Source organism: Haliotis cracherodii, unplaced genomic scaffold (assembly GCF_022045235.1).
Source record: "Haliotis cracherodii isolate W230 unplaced genomic scaffold, xgHalCrac1.p SCAF_9, whole genome shotgun sequence".
Classification (NCBI taxonomy): domain Eukaryota; kingdom Metazoa; phylum Mollusca; class Gastropoda; order Lepetellida; family Haliotidae; genus Haliotis; species Haliotis cracherodii.
Genome location: NW_027266343.1, coordinates 32,754,805 through 32,777,419, shown reverse-complemented (window position 1 = coordinate 32,777,419; position 22,615 = coordinate 32,754,805). Strand labels below are relative to the sequence as shown.

Sequence of the window (22,615 nt, the reverse complement as noted above, 5' to 3'; positions counted from 1 at the left end):
TATATTGTGTATCAATGCCGCCTGAAAACATAACGCCGAAGACCCGGGTTCGATTCCCGACATGTGTACAATGTGTGAAGCCCATTTCTGGTGTCCCCCGCCATGATGTTGCTGGAATATTGCTAAAAGCGGCGTAAAACCATACTCACTCACTCCCTCACTGAAAGCATAAAATATAGCTGCCCTTAATCCATGCTGTCCTTACCATACATCTTCTGTAGTTAGGCTGAGCACCGTTCGGCCTGGAGATACTGACTGGTCCAACTGCACCGAAATCTACCCCACCACGGCGCCATCTAGGACGGAACCTGGTGACCTGCTACGCGTACATCACTGCACCTTTACAATTATTCGTGCATGTTGCTTTTTTAACTTGTACACTATTTCGTTTCGTCTTGCCCGTTTTCTGTGACAGGGAGGGGGCGGTTGGGTAGCCTAGTGGTTAAAGCGTTCGCTCGTCACGCTAATTCACGACATGGGTACAATGTGTAAAGTCCATTTCTGGTGTCCCCCGCCGTGATATTGCTGGAATATAGCTAAAAGCGGCGTAAAACCATACTTACTCACTCTGTGACAGAGAAACAACTACGGACACGGTAACCGTGTCACTAAACATGGCGATAATAACTTGCACTGAGTGAGTGTTGTTTATGACAGGGCAGTAATACAGCACTGTCCTACCGTACCCTGCTTGTTAATTGTATCAATGTTGCTTTGTTTAGCCGCACATCGGCGCCATGTAGGACGGAACCTTCTTTTATCGCTACACCTTTACAATTAGTCGTGCATGTTGAACGTCTATTTCTGCTGATATATGAACCTTTTTGTGAGAAACCAATATAACGCCGTCCTACCGCACGCTGCAACAGGTTATGTCGCTATGCAGAGTTGCGTCCCTTGGGCACGCCAGAAACCTATGATTGCGGGTTCGAATCCCGGTTCACTCCGATTATGTTTCTAGATTTGGCAGCACCATTTCCGTGCTCGTGGGTTTCATCGAAGTGGTAATAACTAATGATAATATTAATACTAACACTAACTACACTATGTCCTATATAAACTATATACAGTACTGACACTATGTGATTTACTGGTTAGTTGACACAGTCAAACAAAATCTATGACTGCCACATGTAAGATCAGGCGACGTAAGTAGGTGTTAATTGAAATTTCTGGTTCGTGGTGAAGTCCTGCCCGGAGGGGCTTATGATATGAGGGGATACGCCGAATGGTTGCTGAATATATTAAACATACAAAGGGCATAGAATTTCGGTGCACTTGGAAACATATTGAACGAAATAGCTATTAAAGACAAATGGAGTTTTAAATAAAAGTATTGAAATGTTTTGCACAATAACCCATGCATCAACCAAGTCAGCGAACTTGACCACCCGATCCGGTTAGTCGCCTCTTACGACAAGCATAGTCGCTTTTTACTGCAAGCATGGGTTGCCGAAGACCTATTCTTCCCCGGGTCTTCACGGGTCTCATGTGATGTATTTAATACGGGTATCATGGTTGTGTTTTGAACCTTACATTTTCAGTGTTGATACAACTGTTTTCAGCCTATAACGTCTTGATAATGTTTGTAATGTTTTGGTCAAGTCCAACTTTCAAGTGTTTTCTTTTGTTTTGTCCATCAGCTTAGTAATCAAACAATAACGCCACACCAGACAAGATCGGCATCCATCAAGTACCACGGCAGTTATTGTTGTTCGTATTGGTGGCTCTCAATGGCTTCATAATCTCATTTCACGAGGTCATGTCGCTCATTCTCATCACTAAATCACATGTATAATAGCTATGTGCCAACCGATATTGTTTTACCTGATCTGTCCTGTTGGCCTACCGCTCGTAGTCACCTTCAAAACACAACACACGTGTTATCCACATGGACAAGTCGCCATTTCGTATTATTCTATAAATCTATTTTCACATTTGTGTTACACGACACATATGGCAAAATTGTATTCCTATCGCTGGGCACAATTGCTATAGTATTTCTTAGTGTTGTCATGGATACTGCCTCTCTGGTGATTAACAAGACTGAAATATTTAAGCCTTTCGCAATATTAATGTATTACTAGTACATGTATTTGAAATAGAGAACTTCCTTGCTGACACCCAACACGTGATTAAGGGCCATTATTTGTTTTAAATAGAGTAATAACTTTCATTTTGTAATTATATAAGTGACGGACCAACTTGTATTTTCCCACTGGTCCCAGGCTTAGTGTGTGTTGCGACATCTTTTGTTTGTGTGTTTGTGTGTTTACGCCGCTCTCAGCAATATTCCAGCTATATGACGGCGGTCCAGACAGTCCAGTGATTGACATCATGAACATGGATCCACGCAACTGGGAAAGGTCGACATGCATTAACCAAGTCAGCCAGCCTGTCATCCCGATCTCGTTGGTCGACTCGTAGGACAAGCATAGTCGTCATTTACGGCAAGCATGTGTTGCTGAAGACCTGTTCTACCCCGGATCTTCACGGGTCGCGACATCCCTGCTCGTTTTAAGTGAAAGACCAACAATATGTTCTGCCGTTTGCCTGCTCATTAGTTGGTATTAAAGGTGTTCCTTCCTAATCTGTTGGGGGCGGGGGTTGCCTCGCCGTCTACAGTGCAGCATTTCATCGTAAGTTGTCCTCATCACAGTGTTGCTTCCTAATCTGTTAGGGTTGCCTCGCCGTCTACAGTGCAGCATTTCATCGTAAGTTGTCCTCATCACAGTGTTGCTTCCTAATCTGTTGGGGTTGCCTCGCCGTCTACAGTGCAGCATTTCATCGTAAGTTGTCCTCAGCACAGTGTTCCTTCCTAATCTGTTGGGGTTGCCTCGCCGTCTACAGTGCAGCATTTCATCGTAAGTTGTCCTCATCACAGTGTTCCTTCCTAATCTGTTAGGGTTGCCTCGCCGTCTACAGTGCAGCATTTCATCGTAAGTTGTCCTCAGCACAGTGTTCCTTCCTAATCTGTTGGGGTTGCCTCGCCGTCTACAGTGCAGCATTGCATCGTAAGTTGTCCTCAACACAGTGTTCCTTCCTAATCTGTTAGGGTTGCCTCGCCGTCTACAGTGCAGCATTTCATCGTAAGTTGTCCTCAGCACAGTGTTCCTTCCTAATCTGTTGGGGTTGCCTCGCCGTCTACAGTGCAGCATTTCATTGTAAGTTGTCCTCAGAGTTCCTGATGTCCTGGTATTCCGCTCAGTGTATTTATTGCTGTCTTGTTTTAATGTTTATTGAAGGTTCCGAAAAGTTGAGGTCGACGACCTTCCTTTACATAATGAGCTTATTCTCTGTTTACGGTGTCACTTTGTTAGTACACTGGCATAAGTGTTTCCAGTTCCCAGTAGATTGTATATGTACCTAGTAAGAGCACCCACGTGGTGACCATGGATGGATCATGCTGGATCACTTGACGTCTCTTCCCGCCCACGTGGGTCTCGCGTGCGAATGTTGAATATTTCATGGCTTCTGTTTGTTTTGAGTTGTGACCTCTCCGTCCTGACAATCGTTATTCAGTCCGTTGTTTATGTCCAGTAGCGGTGGCCGGAAGTGAGACATCTTCCGATGAGAGTCTGTCATGCCAATTTGGGTGACGCTGAATCTCTATATTCTGCCACCTTTCCACGTCTCCGGTAAATGGTTTACGATTAATTTTGTGAAATGTGTTGACCTGGATTAACTATTGATCTGAAATGAAATTGATCTGATAGGAATATCAGATGTGACAATCAACACTAAGTGCACTATATTTGAAACATCTTAGATTGGCAAAGGAGTTGCTTCGAGCTGGTCAGTTGGCGGTCCCAGCCAATTTGATTCTACTCATTTAAATCCATCATCCCAATGGAGGGAGTGTGACATGGGTCGTGTTTGTGTCACCTGGAGTTGGTAAACTGGTTACGTCATTATTACATCACCAGTGATATGACATGCAAATTTCGGACCAACAACCACATTCTGGTACTGATGTATTGTGAAATAAAACTTTCAAGAAGCATCCCTAAGCCGCGGTATGCGTGTTTGTTTGTTTGTTTGTTGTTTAACACCGCACTCAGCAATATTTCCGCTCTGTAAATAATCGAGCCTGGGCCAGACAATCCAGTGATTGACATCAAGAGCATCGATCCACTCAATTGGGTTACGATGACATGCATCAACCAAATCAGCGAGCGTGACCATCTGATCCCGTTAGTCGCCTCTTACGACAAGCACAGGTCACTGAAGACCAATTCTAACCCGGATCTTCACGGATCAGCCGCGGCATGATCACATCCATTGGTAAATTATCCTCTTACATTAGGCTGACACGTCGTTATCCAAAACAAAGTGTCATTTATTCATGTTCTTCCAACCTATAAATGCCTACAAAAGGTTCAAAGGCTATTGTTCTCTTAAAACCAACGGTGGTACAGGAGTACAGAATCACGGACACATAGATATAAATCAAAGACTGAATTTCATTTGACTTTAAAGCAACAAACAAGTCGTTACGATCTATAATATTGTTACAAGTCGCATGTACAAATCGCACCGAGAGAATCCACCTTTAGGCTAATACATTCTAAGTCGCGATCAACCAACGCACTGATCAATAATCACTCCGTTATAAATGACAAATATCCACATTTGAGATTTGGGTGTACGTGGTACATCTATATGAAAAATACAATTGAAAAAGACTGAACGACATGCAGCGCACACATATTAGCAGTGTATTAAATCATTATTGGTTGGTTCAGCAAGTTAGTGTTTACAGCTAAGGAGGACAGTCGTTCAAGCTATCGTGATATAGATTTTGTTTTCTCGGAAAACATGGTCTGGTATAATGGGCTCGGCTCTACAAAGATGGCACGCAAAGATATCAACCTTAACGATTTAGACGGAATAATTGCGATATGTTGAACCAATTTGGCAAATATGTTTAGCTTAATATATACTATGTTCAAACGGATTTCCAGTACTGTGGGCTAGTTCTTGTTCTCGGTGGGGCCACATGCGGTCCAGTAAACTAAGGCACCGCAATTCGCTGTCCGGAGTTGCGCCCCTTTGGCTAGCAAGAAACCTAAGTATGATGATGGATTCGAATCCCTGTTCGATCCGTTATGTTTCTAGGTTTGTTACCACCATATCTGTGCTTGTTGGTTTTACCAAAGTGAGACCTGCATCACTTTTGGCTTTCCTCCCATATTGAGCTGACACGCCGTGATATAACTGGAATACTGTCGAACCAAACTCACTCACACACTCACTCTCCAGTGATTAATTTCAGCCTTGATGTTGAATCTGTACCTTATGCTATGTCACATAATGTGTTTAAAAAATACTATCATCCCAAGTACATAAACATTTAGTATTTTAACATTGCTCGTTAAGATGGCGACTAATTGAATCTTATTATGTTATAATAATTGTTTACATTAGTTGGTAAAACATTTCTTGATCCGTGTTATTTCTTTTTCATAATTGTCCCATTAAGAAGGGTAAGTAATAGTGATTGACAAATGTGCTCGAGCTGGTCCCAAACCATGTTTATGTTTAGTGTGCTTGCTGGGGACATGCAGTTCATATCCCGAGTTGCCAAAGAGCGAGATGCACGTGCGAAAGTCTCAGTGAACATATTTCACGTGCATCACGTGTTATTATAGTAAAGCATAGAGTTCTTGAATACCTTTTGGAATGGCCTTCAAAACAGTTTTTTTTTTCTTTAAATCGTGTCCATAGTTGAAATAGGTCAGACCCCGTTTTTTAATTCTTGAAAATTGTTGATTACCATATTTAGAAAGAAGAAAACAAAGGTCCTCCCTAAGCGTTCCTGGGGGCATGGGTAGCCCAGTCGTCTAAGGCGCCGCGATTCGCTGTGCAGAATTGCGTCCCTTCGGACGCGCCAGAAACCTATGATTGTGGGTTCGAATCCCGATTCGCCCCGATTATGTTTCTAGGTTTGTCAGCACCATACCCATGCTCGTGGGTTTCACCGAAGTGGTAAACGTCTGAGACCTGCATCACTTCGGGCTTCCCTCCCACATTAAGCTGACACGCCGCGATATAACAGTAATACTGTTAAAAGCGGCGTAAAACCCAACTCACTCACTCACTAAGCGTTCCTCGCGTGCACTCGCACTTTGACTTCGTTAAGTTTTCAAATCCTCTTGGACCCACTGAACAATATTTCACCTAAATAAATCATGCATGTGTGGATAGACATGATTGAAACAAATGATCGACATGAAATTAGTGAATGTAATAATTTGTTTTCGTCACTATATGACTGAAATATTGCCGAAGCGATGACTCACTTGCTGATCAATAGTTTAGTAACGGTTTGATTGGCATTCTTGAAGTTGGTGAGTAAGAAACATACCGTACAACTTCTGGTTTATTGCATATAGCGACGTCGCTATTTGTGTGTGCAGACCACAGTAATGAATGGCTTGCCAAAGGTAAGAAACTGCATTTGAGCGGCAACAGTCGCCGTTTGCAAATGTTATGTTACTCATCTTACGTTTACGATAGATTATTTTAGTTGTTTACGGTAACCAGGATTGGATAGCAAGTATATGAAAATAACTGACATTTTAGCAGTTAATTGATATCATATTATATTATATGTGATCGCAGTCGCTGATCCAGTGTATTCCATAAAGATTCGATTGGGTTTAAATCTGGAGACATGAAGGGCCATGGCAGGACCTGGATGTTGGGATACTTTCTTTCCACTTCCTGCATAACGTTCCCCACGACGCCTGTAAACGTGACGTCTACCATACGCACAGCGAAGCATAAAACGTGATTCGTCACTAAACCAGACTTGTCTCCATCGCAGTTGTGACCATACTCTGTGACCTTAACACCATTGAAGAACGTCGCAGCCGACGTTGCAGGTCCGTCAAAATGACACCTCGAACTTGTCTAGTGCGAATACCTTCAGCGGATCTGGGAAGGTCATGTGTTGTCCCGTGTGTCTGATAACGGTTCGTTCCACAGTCCTGTAATGGTGCTTGGTGCTACGTGGAAAAACCTGGCTACAGTTGAAGATGATTCTCCTGTTTGCAGTCGGCCGATGGCGTTGTTGCGTTGGTCTTCCGTCAGTCTTGGCATGTTTTCGCTGCTCACTTGCTGTAAGATTGCGATGGCATGCAAATGAAAACCTAACGTTTTTATAGCCTAACAAGTGATGTTTCAAGTGCATGCAATGTTGGTGTGTTTGGGCGCCAGGCTCGCACGTGGGTGTTTTTGCGATTTCTTACCTTTTCATCACATTTCGTTCCTCATTCTTTCCACACAAACATATCCCAATAAATGTCCAATTCATTTTTGATATTAATTTTGTATGGATTTTGGCAACACCGTGTCAGATATTTACAATTTTACTATTTTTGCGTTTCTTTTTTTGCCATATCAATGCACCAACCCGTAATCGTGAAATGAGTGTCGCACGGGATTTTGTTTATGCGTATAATACCAGCGACAAAACTTTACGAGATTATATTTGCGAACTATTAAGTCGGTTCAGTGTTGTTTCTCATTATTCCGATTCTTGGTCATAATGGTTACTAACAACCTGCAAGTTCAGTTGCTCGGTCGCATCTGGTGAGACTTACAGCAATTCCCGACTTCATTATCACATGTCCAGCTTATATTCGTCCCTTGCAAAGGCAAACTGTCAATCGTTAAATGTTTTGCCGAAGTCTGGTATTATCGTGCATGTAAGGAGATTTTACTGTTACTTCGAGCACTTACTTCCGGGGCAGGACACTCGGGTGATTTTAATGCTCTTAATTACGTGGATGTATGTATGTATGGATGTATGTATGTTTCCTTAATGATATTCCAAGTAATATACTGGTATACCGTGTAGGGCGTCGACGTCCCTTTCAGTTATATCCCAGTGTCAGGTTAATTTGGGAGGAAAACCTCAGTGCACAGTTGGAAGACTTATCTCTCCTGAATCACATGAACAAGATCATGGATCACAATCACAGGGAATCTGAAACTAGAACCAACAATGAGCAGATCCTGGCACATTTAAGGGATGCTAACCACCAGAGCGACTTCCAGGACCATCAACAACTGGTCATCAGGTGAACACACACAAACCTCAGTAATCACCTGTAGCCTAGCTTAGTAATGAGTGCAGAAGTCCCCACGAAGTGATCCACCACTATCATTAGAGTTAGGGAAACATGTTATTTAGACCCGTTAATCAAACTCGCACTCAGACACACCTAATTTGCAACGAATTACTGAAATCACCCATATTGTGTCTCGTTTATTCGACACAGTGATCAGCTACTCACCTGCCCGCGAGTACACAGCCCTTGTTTTGATACGAGATTAGTCAGCTAGTAGCAGCTGTAGCTGCATGTTACAACAGCTTGCTTAACAATAAGCTGTTATTGCTTTAAACAAACAAAACAGGATTAATCAAAAGTTTAGATTACCTCAATCTCATTAAAATCAGATACAAGTTCTTGCTACCGCTGAAGATATCCCTTATCAGGTAATGTCAGAACGACCTTTCGTGAACTTTGACCGACCAATGAAATGACAAACAGGATTTATGGGACTTGACTGTATGTTGTTTAACTAAATATGCCAGCTTTATGACAGAGTGGCTTGTAAATAATAGAGTCCAGACTCCAGACCAGACAAACCTATGATTGATATTATATATATATGGCACATATTGCGTACTTTGTAAGATTTAACATAGACTGACGATCAAACAGCTTTGTGTTACAGGGCTCACAATCACGATTCAACTAGCATAGATCTTGTTCAATAGTATTTGCACAAGGTTGGTATCAGGTCTTCTAAGTATCCAAAGGAGATCCACCTGGCAAGGCTGGCAGGTTTGTAGTACTGTATGCATGTCTACGGAGTTTTGGGATTTATGATTGTTGTGTTGAGCAGAGTGAAGAGCTTCTTCCACTGGTGTCCCGTTTCCTAAATGGTATTACACATCATCCCTAAATCCCTAAGTTGGCACTGCACTGGCTTCAGGAAAACACACTGGATATAAATATCTGACACCATGTACAATCATACAACAACTTCAAAGATCCATCTTCAGGTACAATGATCCACCTTCTGGGTGCAAATTTTCACCTTCAGTAATGCTGATCAACCTCAAGGTACATAGACTCCATGTGAATCTACAATGATCCACATGCAGGCACAAATATTCACAATGACCAAACTATGTCATAGTTGATAGCTGCTGCTTCTCAGTGTAATATATCTTCATCCTATTTTGATCAATACCATGACACCCAAGCTTCATTATGTGTCTGGTTTGAATGACAATTAGCAAGGGGGTAAACACTCCTTTATAACAATATTCCAGCCACTTATAGGTGAATACATAACATAACAAACAAACCGAGGTCTCTGCATGATGGGTTAATCCATTAAGTACTTGGGGAGTGAGTATGGTTTTACCCCACATTTAGCAATATTCCAGCAATATCACAGCGAGGGACACCAGAAATGGGCTTCACACATTGTACCCATGTGGGGGTTCGAACCTTGGCCTTCGCCATGACAAGCTAACACTTTAACCACTAGGTTACCACACCGCCCTGTAAGCACTAGGTACCCTACCACTCTACATGGTTGAGCCAATAATAATAAAGACAAATGTAATGTGTATTCTTTGGCATACATCAAACTGGCACACAGTTTTGTTTGTTTGTTGTTTAACGCCACACTCAGCACTATTCCAGCTATATGACGGCGGTCTGTAAATAATAGAGTCTGGACCAGACAATCCAGTGATTGACATCATGAACATCAATCCACGCAATTGGGATCAACGACATGCATCAACGAGTTCTGTTAGTCGCCTCTTACAACAAGAATAGTCACTTTTTACGGCAAGCATGGGTTGCTGATAATTGATAGTGTCCAGTGCAATGCTAAAACCTACCGGTACTCACACACTCAATATGATCACGCAGAAAAGTTTGGCAATGAGATGTGGAAAGTGTAAAAGTTTACAATGGCTAATAGATAATGGACAAAGCAACACAACATAATCTCAATCAATGTACATAAATATTAAAAAAAGAAGTCTTGTAATGTAACAAAATAAAAAACATTTTATTTTGTCTTTTCAACATAGAGATCTGGAAACATATCAACAAATTTGGTCAAATACTCTGCCATGATTTACAGTATTAAAAGGACTACGAACAGAAGACAAACAACTTAACCCTGTGCTTCTCAAACAAGCAGTTTTGACAGAACAATACTGCAGTTTTCAGCATGCTCAGAAGAAGTATTGTTGTTATTAAAAGCTGAAACATGAAACCATCACAATGAAATTGTTATTTTCATAAAAACCTGGAACCAGGAAAACCTTGACAGACAGTATGATAATATGAACAAAACCTTTTGTTAACGGAACAACACCCTAATCATAGCTTCATCTGTGGCAGTGGAAAATGGATCCCTTCAACAACCACACATCCAATAGCACATGGCGTATTGCTTGCACCAGCAAGCCATCTAGTCCGCAAACTCAGTCCGGAGACAAACTTGCACCACAGTCGCGCTGCACATGTGGCCAGTGCAAGTGCACTCATTATGGGACAACATGACACTTGGACACATACACACTTGGCGCTACCTTCATCACAATTTCAGGTATCGTGGGACAAACTCTGGCGCCTCCGGGTTTAATTTGCTGTTGATAACTACCTGCAACATCAAGAAAAGAACACATAAAAAATCAAACTTATGTTTAGTAACAGAATAGTAATGTTAGGATTCAATACCACCTCCGCTTGGACTGATATTACATTTTGAGTGAGTGAGTGAACAGTATTCCAGTTATTGTATTCGACGTAATAAGTGCCCAGGGCGCTCTCAAAATTAGAAATAGGGGGCTCTTATTAGAATTTTATTTTGGTGAAAAAAAAACAGAGTTGAAAGATAAATTTCATGGTTTATCCTGACAGCCTGAAATGTTTATGTACGACAGATATATATTTCCAGAATTTAATTGCCCATAATTAAGGGTGCACATAACACACGAGTGCGTATTATACACAAATAAATAAGTCTTGTGCACATTGATCAATCGGAAGGGGTGCCAATTTGGATTGTTCACTAGCCAATATCTTTGCAAATGTCGCCATGGGCGCTTATCAGAGCAGGGCGCTTTATTACGTTGAATACAGTATATCACGGCATGTCAGCTTAATGTGGGAGGAAAGGCCTAAGTGATGCAGATCTCAGACGTTTACCACTTCGGTGAAACCCACAAGCATGGGTATGGTGCCGACAAACCTAGAAACATAATCGGGGCGAACCAGGATTCGAACCCACTATCATAGGTTTCTGGCGTGCACAAGGGACGCAACTCTGCACAGTGAGTCGCAACGCCTTAGACGACAATTTACATTTTGAAACCTAACGCAATGTACAGATTCAACACTACTCACTGAGTGAGTTTGCGTTAACAGTATTCCAGTTTATGTAGTCAGCTCAATGAGGGAGGAAAGCCCAAAGTGATGCAGGTCTCAGATGTGTACCATTTTGGTGAAACCCATGAGCAAGGGTTATGATTATCAAAAAACAAATAACAGCATATATTGTTTCATTTTGATAATCATAGTAAATGCAACCTCTCTGTGTAGCAAATGCCCATATGATCGTTGTCAATGTGTCGCTTTAAGTACAGCATGTAGCATAATTATGATCATTGTTTTTATTTGATAACCGCATGTTAAGCTGTGATTTTCGGACAGCCTTAAACTGTACAATACTGAAAATTCAAAATAAATTGTCTGTTCATTTATTCATTCCATCTCACACTATGCATTGGTTCCTTCTTTCAATCCTTGTGTGGAAACTTGCTAAAAGAAGTTTCCAACTTCTTAAAACATTTCGCCCAGCACCACCATAGTCACCACCCAAACAAATGGGTCACACACTATAATCCTGTGCGTTGTGACTTTACACGCCTTGATAACCTGACTACCCCTGCCACATCATTCACTATCTTAGAACGAACAGGCTAGAGTAGCTGTGATGCGGAGATGGTTGGGAGGGCATATTGCGAATGAGATAGGATAAGCATAAAAGTATTGTGAAATTATTAATTTTTTAAACTTATCCTCTCTCACACTATGCTTTTATTCCATGGTTGGACGGTGGGGTGCTGATACCCAAGTCTGTATGAGACTACAATTGTGAGATATACAGTCAAGTCCTGTTAATCCGACATTGTTGGTTGCATATGATTATATCGGATAAACGGAATTAGGTAGTATCAACCTTCGTGATCGAAAATCAGACAACTTCATGATAGATAACAATTCAAAAACGTAATAAAAAAAAAGAAAAAGGAAATATTTAATTAATATGATACATTGTTAGCGCAATGTTTCTAATCATGCAACATCTAAAGTTTAACACAATACTACTGTTACGGACTGTATGGCTGATTCAAAATCATTCTTAAAGCATAGTCCGAAATGGAAGTCGCCAATTTGAAACTACTGCGGCAATGCTTAAGAAAGCTGCTTTCTTAGTGGCTAATGTCCACTTCCTGTTAGTAATTTCATTGGTCGGTCAAAGTTCGCAAAGGGTCATTCTGACGTGACCTGTAATGGGATGTCCTCAGCGGTAGCCAGAGCTTGTATTGGATTTAATGAGATTGAGGTAATCTAGGCATGTGATTAATCCTGTTTTGTTTATTTAAAGCAGTGATTGTTTATTGTTAAGCAAGTTTATCTCTGCAGCCGTTAAAAAATGCAGCTTCTCGCCAACTCGTCTCGCATCAAAACACGGGCTGTGTACTCGCGGGCAGATGACCACGGAGTAAGCTGATCACTGTGTCGGATTAACGAGACTGATTAATGAATGAGTGATTCCAGCAATTCGTTGCAAATTAGGTGTGTTGGAGTCGGAATGCGAGACTGTCGGATTACCGGGTCTAAATAGCACTGATTTAATCGGTTCCCATCAATAGTGTCGGATAAAGCCGATTGTCGGATTAACGAGTGTCGGATTAACTAGACTTGACTGTATATTAGGAAGCTGGTGCTGAACACTGATACAAATAAGACAGGAACTTGTGAGTGGGTGAAAACATCATAACAGGTGATGTGACCCCTTTACGCTAGTCAGACATAGCATCATGATATCAGGTATAACATGTGTTACATGTTTTCATGAAGGACATTGTTACACGAACGACTGCCCAGCTTTGAATAGGGACCTATTCAGCCATGACTTATAACCAATCCAAAAGTGGTCTGAAGTCAATCAGTTCTACAAGCCAGACCACTTAGGGTGAGCCAGATTGGCATCTCTTTTAAAGCTTTGTCAAAGCTATCAATCACGTTCGATTAAAACAGAAAGAAAAGTGCATTCCATGAAAAATAAAGTTTCTGCAAACTCTGTATCCATGGTATCTAAGAACTAGATTTACAGAAACTCACCTCTTCTTTGGGTTTGCTGGTGTCTATTACTTCAAGGGTTTTGAATGCATCCTCAACCGTTGAGACATCAGTACCTGACCCCTCAGAACCGTTTTGGTTAAACAAACACCATTGTGCTGCCTCCTCCTCGGCAAGCATCTCTTCGAAACATGCTTCAATGAATGCCTCCTCAAGCAACTCCTCCTCAAACTGAAACACATCAGGATGGAAACGTCACAAGTAAATCATCAGATATACATGTTCCCACATGCACAGAATTATGAGAAACATAACAGTTTCATCCTGTTATGTTTCCAAGACGTGTCAGCTACTGTGGATTGCATCAGCACAATTTTCTGGCTGTATATAAAGTATATAAAGTAGTAAATATTGCAAGTGGCATTAAGTGAATGAGGCACTCATAAAATCTTAAGCTTTGGGTAGTAGTCTATGGCAGCCAGAATAATTGGAGTTAGATCATGTGTAGATAAGTAATTATTTTCTCTAAATAAACTGTCAAATCCAAACAACTTTATGCCGAATAAACATGATTAACTCCAAAAATATCAAACTACACAAAGTTATTTCAACCTACTCAGGCAGTGGTTAGCTAAACATAAAAATCAAACAAATAAATACAGTATGGGCAAATACTAAATGATGTTGTTCCAATTGAACAGAAGATACTGTGTGACTAACAACATTTATTAAAGATAGGGGACTTTTGGAAAGAGTTGTTTGGAAACTAAGCTCAGGCCAGTTATCATGGTGGTGTAGGTGATTACAATCAGGTGACCTTTACCTTCGGCATGTTGCTACTGACTTGTTGGGCAGATTGTCCTTGACCCGTATATACATTGTTTGTTTACAACTTGAATTCAGGGCTGACGTTGAAATTTCCAATATCATCAACCAGTCTCATTGAACTAACCATGTAACCTGTGCCTTTTTCAATCACGAAAATATGGATGAACGTGGCTATCACACTGATTATTCAACATGCCATTTTTAGAAACTATCCAAGGCCGTAGTTAAGTTTTTTTGACGGGGGGGGGCAAATATTTGTACAGGTATCACTTGTCCCCAACTTGTATTTTCATGATTCAATCAAAACTGCTTTCTATAAGAAATCCAGGGGGGCAACCCCCCCCCATCTCTCTCTCTCCGTTCCAATTAAATGTTATCACCAGCCTCACAACTGCCCCAGGTGATACTAGAAGCTTGATAGCTGCTTGCATAAGTAGAAAATTGTAAAAATTAACACCTGGCTATTTCTGACTGACATTTGAACAGCATGAGTACCTGATGAATCACACTCCTACAAAAATATATAACTTAAAGTGCAAGAAACACCAAGATGGTGTTCAACCACGTGTGAAACTAATTTCAAGAGGTTCTTAACAGCAGGCAGCATCTCATTGTTTGACGTAATGTCTGAATCAGGGGGGCTTAATATACAGCTCCTGCTGCATTGCGGTTGCGGGATATCTTGCTGAAATGTCCACTCAGTACAGAAACATACTGTTGCAAAAATCCCTTTCTGTGCAGAGCTTTGCAGGATGTTGCATTTTCTGCCATAGAATTTATTAATTGCTCTGAATACTTTTTCACACAAGTCGAAAGCTGGTTCTGAACATGTAAAAGTTGCATAGGATTGTTGAAACAAACCGTCATTATTTGAATTGTGCTTTGTATTAATTAAATCATTCCAAATAAGTTTTGTGGTTTTGATGATGTAGGGACGTTATGGAAGAAACAATTTACAACCAAAATCTTTTAATCATTTTATGTTTTGAGAGATCAGCGTTAGAAATTGTCAGTTGTCCTGTAGTCCTTGCCAAAGTGTCCAATAGTTAAGGTATGATACGGACTAAAGTACTCACGGAAATGAAAAAAAACTGTTTTTCTCAATTTAAAAATCGACATAAAGTGTTACATAGCTGTAAATACGAAATACCAAAACAACTCGAAAAGTACAAGTCTGGATTTGCTAGTTTGATCTCAGTGAACAATACAAAATGTACTTAACAGGAGGTAATTTGTCGGCACTTTCAACATTAAAAAATAAAACTAAGTCCAAATTGACATAGCAGAAACAGACTATAGGCATTATGCACCTGTTCTCACCTGTCGTCAAGGTGTCATAGGTCACCTTGATCTACTTAGACCTGGTTATGCCTTGTTTCACAATAGTCTGATTTATTCACATTTATACACACTTTTACGTGTAAAAAGGCATAAAAACATTTGATACGCTGTATTTGTGCCAAGGCCCAATTAGTACTAATTTAGTTGTTTGAATATTTACATATTTTGTATATTAACTGCATTTATTTAAGATCTGAGGTCGAAAAAACAGGTTTTTTTTCATTTCCGTGAGTACTTAAGTAGAATTTTTAAGGCTTTCGCTAAATGCTGTCATTATAAGTACTAGTGAACTGAAACTGTTAGTTTCTACCGCTGAAGAAATGGCAAAAAGAAATCAATATCCTGATTTCATTTTGAAGTGAAATCAACTTTTGTATTAGTGCTTACCAGAAAGTGCATGGCTGTATGCTTACACAAGTGATCGCCTGATTCACTTCAGTAAACTATTCTAGCCTTGGACCAGTTTTATCAGAAAAATGTCACAGGTGCAAAACCAGGAAATGTCAGCACCAAGGAGTACAGTCAGATGTCGAGCAGGCTGTCCAAGGATGGAGAACATTTTTTGGAAGACAACTACAGTAACGTTAGTGATCATTTAAAAAACTTTAAAAAAAAACAATTGTGAAAGGGAAATAGTGATTGTCATGTGTGTCATGCTTATTCATTCACGAAAACTCAGCTTAAAAGTTTGCAGAATTTCACGCAGAATTAATAATAATTGGTTGTAGAATTAACAAAAGTTCCACACATAATATTTATACATTCTGTTGGCGCAGAATGCAACTGGGACTGACCATACAGATTACTACTTGTCATCTCAGTGCCTAGGTCTCACTGTATATATTTATCATCTTACATCTTCCTGAGGCAAAGGAGCTAACTGACTAAAAGTCCAGTTTCCATCTTTGCCGAACTAGGACGGAATTTCTGGGTGTGGAAAATATCTGTTGACGCTAAGTTGATGGTACACATGCTTTGCAAATCCTACAATCGACTGAAATCTCCACTGCAGTTTACAAACTGGATGTTGATTTTGTTACGTGATTTAGATTGGACTATGCACAGACTCGTAGTCAAGCCAAAATATAACTCCATAATTCCAGCCTAGTTCAGCACGGGTGGAAACTGGACTTTTATAGTCAGTTAACTCCCTTGCCTCGGGAAAATGACCATCTTGTTAATATATTTCATTTTGCCTTGGAATTTTATGAGCCATGTTATCATGGTCATGCTGTTGTACAAAAATTGATTCTTTTCAATTATATTTCACATACAGTTCCTGGTGACCAACAATGTGAAGGTACAACATGTACAATACGACAGATTCATACTCAAATCAGAGAGATAAACTCACGGCTGATAGTACCCCAGTATAAACACTGAACCATGTGTTAAGGCCTGCCACTATATCATGCTGTATTGCCTGGATATAGTTGATTGTGCTGATACAACGTTTAATCATGTTAATTATGACTCACTCACCAAATATGACAATGGTTGGAGCCTACACCAATATTACTCATCTTTTCGAGGCATGTAACCTGCAAGAAGACTCGTGCCCCTATCAATGAATGTTATGTGCAAAATACGACAAACCAATCAGAATGCATGTATGACTTCAAGTACTTTGGACGAAGAAGCCCCGGGGAATATATTTTGATTTCACATTTATCTTGCATATAAAATATACTCAAGATACAGTTAAAACTGTTCAACCATACTGTATGATACTATAACAGTGATAAGTCTCGATGTGTTTTAAATAACAACTGAAATAGAAATGATATATGGCGGAAATATATGTGAATCATTACGCAAAGAGTTGACAATTCTTTTAGCCATGCCTGTTTGTGCTTAGATTGTACCCAGTCGAAAAATGGCCACGAGAGGGGCATGACTCGTTATTCTGCTTGTCTCGGAATAACATAAGTAGGTCACGAATGGCAAGTGATATGAGAGGTGGAATCTTATTGGTCAATAGGAGGGGGGCTATGACTCTCGATTGAGCCCAGAAACTCCAGCCAAGTTCGGCAAGGGTGGAAACTGGACTTTTAACTCCCTTGCCTCAGGAAGATGATATTAATAGGCCTGTGCATGTTTCCTGGGAAGGAAATCAGCACTAGCCAGGTTGCCAGAATCAGTTTGTGTAATGTTGAAGTTGGGGTTTAGGGTGTCCTTATATGTTATCACTATTCAGGTTATTAAATGTATCAGGTTAATTGCAGCCCTACAACAACCATGGCTGAGCTATATTATCGAATGTTTACCATATTTACATTTTGACAAAGGACTTAAAGAATTTTAAGTCTTGGTACAAACTCGAAATTATCCCGTAAAAATTTACAAAGAAGCTTAAACTGCAATGCTCTCACTAACAGTTCACTCACCTGTCTGTCAAAGTCATCGAGCTCCACATCAGCCATCCACAGGTACTCCGAGAAGTCAACCTCGTTGCCACCACCAGTGTTGTTGTTCACCTCCTCCTTGTCCTCCTCTTCAATCAATGCAGGTGGAGTTCGCATGTTCATAATCTGCAGCACACCAAGCATACACATGCCATTACCAGTGATATGACAATGGTGATGCAGTGGTAGAAACTAGGGACTGGGCCTTTCTGATCCTCTATAGTATGTGAATCAAGGGACCCATTGTCTGTTTGTTTGTTGTTTAACGCCGCACTCAGCAATATTCCAGCTATATGACGGCGGTCTGTAAACAATCGAGTCTGGACCAGACAATCCAGTGATTGACATCATGAGCATCGATTCACGCAATTGAGATACGATGACATGTATCAACCAAGCCACCCGACCCCGTTAGTCGCCTCTTATGACAAGCGTGGGTTGCTGAAGATCTATTCTACCCCAGACGTTCACGGGACAGGGACCCAATGAACATGCTAAAACTTGGGTTATTGGTTATGACAAGTACCCGCTGACTTTCTGATTTTACTTTCCCCATTGCAGACACTAAGTACCAAAATACAAAATAATAACAGACCATGTAGACCAAGGGCTACAACTGTCTATGCACAAAATCTAAAAACATGTAGCAAGGAATGTAACTCTGGAAAAACAATTTATGGCACCAATTTTCAAACCCAGTCTTGACAAGTATTTCTTAGAAAAGCATGCTAACTTTCCCATGTAACTTGAGTAGTTTCTGAGAAATTTTGTCCCCATTTGATCAGTATGCACTTATTTGAAAAGAACGGAGCAAAGGACATGTCTCTGTAAAAAATGAATGTAAGAAACCGATTTGAGATCATGACCATTAACATCAGTGGATAAAATTTCATTTCTCTAACATAATAGTTTTCGAGAAAATTTGTCCCAATTGAGACATGTTGAGAAGCGCACAGACGGACTCCGTTCGGACATGGATGTTAGATTTAGATATTTTTTCCCATAATCTTCAATGTTTCAGCTTCACACAAAAATATAGTAAATAGGCACACAAACATTAGACCTTAATCTAATCAAAACATTAACCTCTCATTGTGCCCAGGTGGTGTCAGCTGCTATTTGTAAATATGATGATTGCATCAGCGTTTGGAAGTAAACAAGAAAGTTAAAGAGACCCTATAAAATCAGCTGATAATCCTACTATAACTGTGTAAGAAAAGACAGACTTGGGGTTCAAAAAAAAAATACGACAGCTAAAATAAACCACTGTCCCATGACCCCCTAAAATGTCTAACAATGCTTGCTACGCTTCATTGCTCGCAGCTGCGCGTAACAGTTGGGACTGCCCAGGCTATGTCCCATAACATTGGCGTCGTGTACCGTAATTTGAATATCATATCGTATTCACATGTAACTATTTACACGAAAGAGTATCGTGATCAGATTGGTGCGTTAAAACATTCATAAACATGATTCAGAAGCGACAGTCATTTGAAAAGGCATTTTGAACTTGAAATGAACGAACATACGGGGCCGCTGATTTGTGGCCTTGACAAGGGAGTGCTCGATTTGAACGATGCTTTTACATATGATTGACGCAAATTGCACGCACTAACCATCTCGTTGGGTTCAGCAAACTTCAGAATAGCTCTTGCAGATGATGTTACGAGAAAATAATTGTCTTTCTACTCTACCTGAGTGTTGTAAACAACTGATTTCGACACAAAGACACTTCCACCATCAGAGTTGTAAACATAAGTGCAAGCTACTATCCTGAAAACTGCTCTCAGACGACCTTGTTAGGTCAACGTTCTGTCCTAGGTTTGTTTCCGGGACAAAGTCAAATACGCGTGATTTTAATATAAAGATGACGGATTATTTCACAGTGTCACGTTGTATAGCTTAGTTCAAATGGCAAGACAGCGTTCTCTGCAATATATATCCTGATTAGACCACTCAGTCGGTTAACCTCGTTTCTCGTTTTGGGTTGTGTTGCTCAAAGATTGTGCAACTGAGAATAGATCTTTTATAAGATCTACAAACAAGTTATGAATGAAGAAAAGAACACATTAAATTAACCAACGATATCAACATGTGAACAGAATGCTTCTCGAATACACGAACTTTCGAAAACTATTTTAATAGGTTTATTTTTATTTGGAAATCACTAAACGGGCATTTATAAGTGATATATAATTTCAATACAATCACGCGTTTGTAATCGCGTTCAACCAGTTAATCAATGTCCTGACGTAGCAGCAGTAAGTCTGATCTGAAATTTGTAATCGGAGTATTAAAGCGAATAAAACTTGAAATGAACACACAATGCCGTATAAAGCGAGCCACTGGTCTGTAATTCTATCTCTGAGACCTCCCCCGGCGATCCCAGTAGGATCATGGACCCTAACTATCGTATTAGTGCCCATGGTATGATCAGCTGTCCAGTGGACCATTAAATGAACATGGACCCAGGGATGTATCGCACGTAACGGCAGATCTGTAGACCAGCTAATCCTATTATGCAAACAGCTTATGAAACACGGGAAATCCACGTAGGTGTGATGAAATAAAAAATAGGTAAAAGTTAAAAGTTGTATCAACATCATTCATAGTCTGTGCCATCATTATCACCATATTGTTATTATTTGGTGTTTTGAGTTTTCGGACGCTGAAGGAACATTCGTAGTTTTCTCTCATCATAATCTCACATGAACAACTGTAAAATATTTCATTCACCAATACAAATGACAACTTTTAAAAAACTGAGTATTTACAATGTCTGTGTGATGCTGCACCCCGCCCGCTCCCCATCATCACGATAAACATTGTCGGCCAAAAATGTATGATGTCCGAAAACCTGTGATGCGACGATAATAATGACAATTATGATGATAAAAATAATAATTTCCCTGGAGATTATAACTTAAGATACCACCTTACCTTGCTGTTATTTGATCATCATCATCATTATTATTATTATTATTATTATTATTATTATTATTATTATTATTATTATTATTATTATCATTATTATTAAAGATATGACGAAATAATAAATCACCACTTTCTGTTGCAGTGAGGTGTAAAGGTATTGTATTCTAGAGTTATCAAGGCAGCGTCAGAAAGTCCAGTAATGTCATCTTCATCTTCATTATAATCATAAATTTTATCAATATAAAACATGATAGAATAATAAACCCCTACTTACTTTCTGTTGCTGTGAGATGTAGAGGTATTGTATTGTAGCGTTATCAGCAGCGTCTGAAAGTCAAGTAGTTCTGAAATGCGAATAATTGTATTGCTAAATATAGATCTTATGCTGTTATCAATATGACCATGCTACAGTTACTCGTTTTTCTTGTCCATGGCCACGAAGTTTATTGTGCTTGAATAGAGACATATTCATTTATACCATGCATATTTATATTCGTAATCATATCTAAGTAAATAGTCCCTTTCGAGTTGTACTAACATCGTGCCGAGTCGCGCCGTGAGAAAATCGCGTTTTTGTAACTTGTTGTACTACCATCACTATCACTTCAAATTCATGATTAATCCGCGCTGTCGTCATCGATTTCGTGACTAATGCATACATAACTTTCGGTGCAAAATTTGAAAGTGAACAAGTTTCAAAGCTCAAAATCATGACATACTCTCCTCTTCGAAGACAGCGTCGTGAAAGCAGTTCCTCGGAAATAGAAGAACTACTTTATTACTACGCGCATGGGTTTATCGGATTTCGGGCACCGTCTGCGTGCAAAGTGATTGTCACGTGACAGCAATATTTGTAAACAAGTTTGACCTTGAACTGGATGTGTCCAATATCTTCTGCAAAGGGTGTATAATTATACAAACACGTATAAACACGGAAAGAAAGTGCTTCCGTGATATGACATGCACGTATTTGTTTTCCGCATGAAAATGCTGTGTTGACCCAGATATAATTGTGAGTGCTTTGCTTTTAGAAATAATTATCATCACTTAATTAATACTAAATATCCTGTGTCAATTTGTTTACCAAACATAATATGGTATCTCCTGGAGGAGAAATTACTCATGACGTGGTATTTTGAATTTTGAGAAATATGTCGTCTATTTTATATCAATACTTCTCTAAAATCTAATTTGGAACCGAAAACATATTTTCAAATGATTAGCTTCCGATAAATATGGGTCGCATAATATGAAGGATTTAATTTGTTATTATATCTGTTTGTAGGTTTTAGTGTCACAACGTTCCGCCGACAGATTCCAACACAAATAGAAGCTTACTTTCGTGGAGTTTATTGCTAATTTTCGAATAGGATGGTTTTGCCGTTACAAATTTTCCTCCACAATATAATTTTAAAGTAGTTCATTAGGAATTGGAAAGGCCCTGACTCTGTCTCTTGTGGTTAAAACAGACACCAACACGTAGCGTGTTTCTGTCCATGTTCCCTGTTTATCGCAACTGACCCGTCACCATAACCCTAATCGTATCCTAATCTTACGGGGTTTTTTTTTATCTTTTCGCAAAAATAATATTCCGAAAATAATTATCATAAACTTGTCAACATTCCGCTTCTTTCAGAAAGGGATACTGTAACAAATAAGATGTAACACTAGCTAAGAGAAACAATTTTTAAG

At 39.8% G+C, this 22,615-nt stretch overlaps 1 protein-coding gene across 4 annotated transcripts; it reads right to left on the bottom strand.

The window, feature by feature from the left end:
* Positions 1 to 10,086: 10,086 nt before the first annotated feature.
* On the bottom strand, positions 10,087 to 21,248 carry LOC139452559 (polyadenylate-binding protein-interacting protein 2-like). 4 transcript variants are annotated; one of them, XM_071234081.1, is made up of 4 exons: positions 21,198 to 21,248; positions 17,972 to 18,115; positions 13,458 to 13,646; positions 10,087 to 10,707 (listed from the first exon to the last, which is right to left on the bottom strand). In XM_071234081.1, exons 2-4 carry the CDS (start codon positions 18,110 to 18,112, stop codon positions 10,642 to 10,644), a joined length of 396 nt encoding a protein of 131 aa, XP_071090182.1. In that variant the 5' UTR covers positions 18,113 to 18,115; positions 21,198 to 21,248; the 3' UTR covers positions 10,087 to 10,641. The 4 variants fall into 4 exon arrangements, with proteins under 4 accessions (XP_071090182.1, XP_071090181.1, XP_071090180.1 ...); XM_071234080.1 differs by lacking the exon at positions 21,198 to 21,248 and adding an exon at positions 19,684 to 19,761; XM_071234079.1 differs by lacking the exon at positions 21,198 to 21,248 and adding an exon at positions 19,606 to 19,694.
* Between the last annotated feature and the right edge of the window lie 1,367 nt (positions 21,249 to 22,615).

Excerpts from the sequence above, each read along its gene's own strand:
- LOC139452559 (XM_071234079.1), bottom strand. Across the intron at positions 13,647-17,971 it reads TCGATGACTTTGACAGACAG|TTTGAGGAGGAGTTGCTTGA; the intron begins GTGAGTGAACTG and ends GATGTGTTTCAG. Across the intron at positions 10,708-13,457 it reads CCAGCAAACCCAAAGAAGAG|GTAGTTATCAACAGCAAATT; the intron begins GTGAGTTTCTGT and ends TTGATGTTGCAG.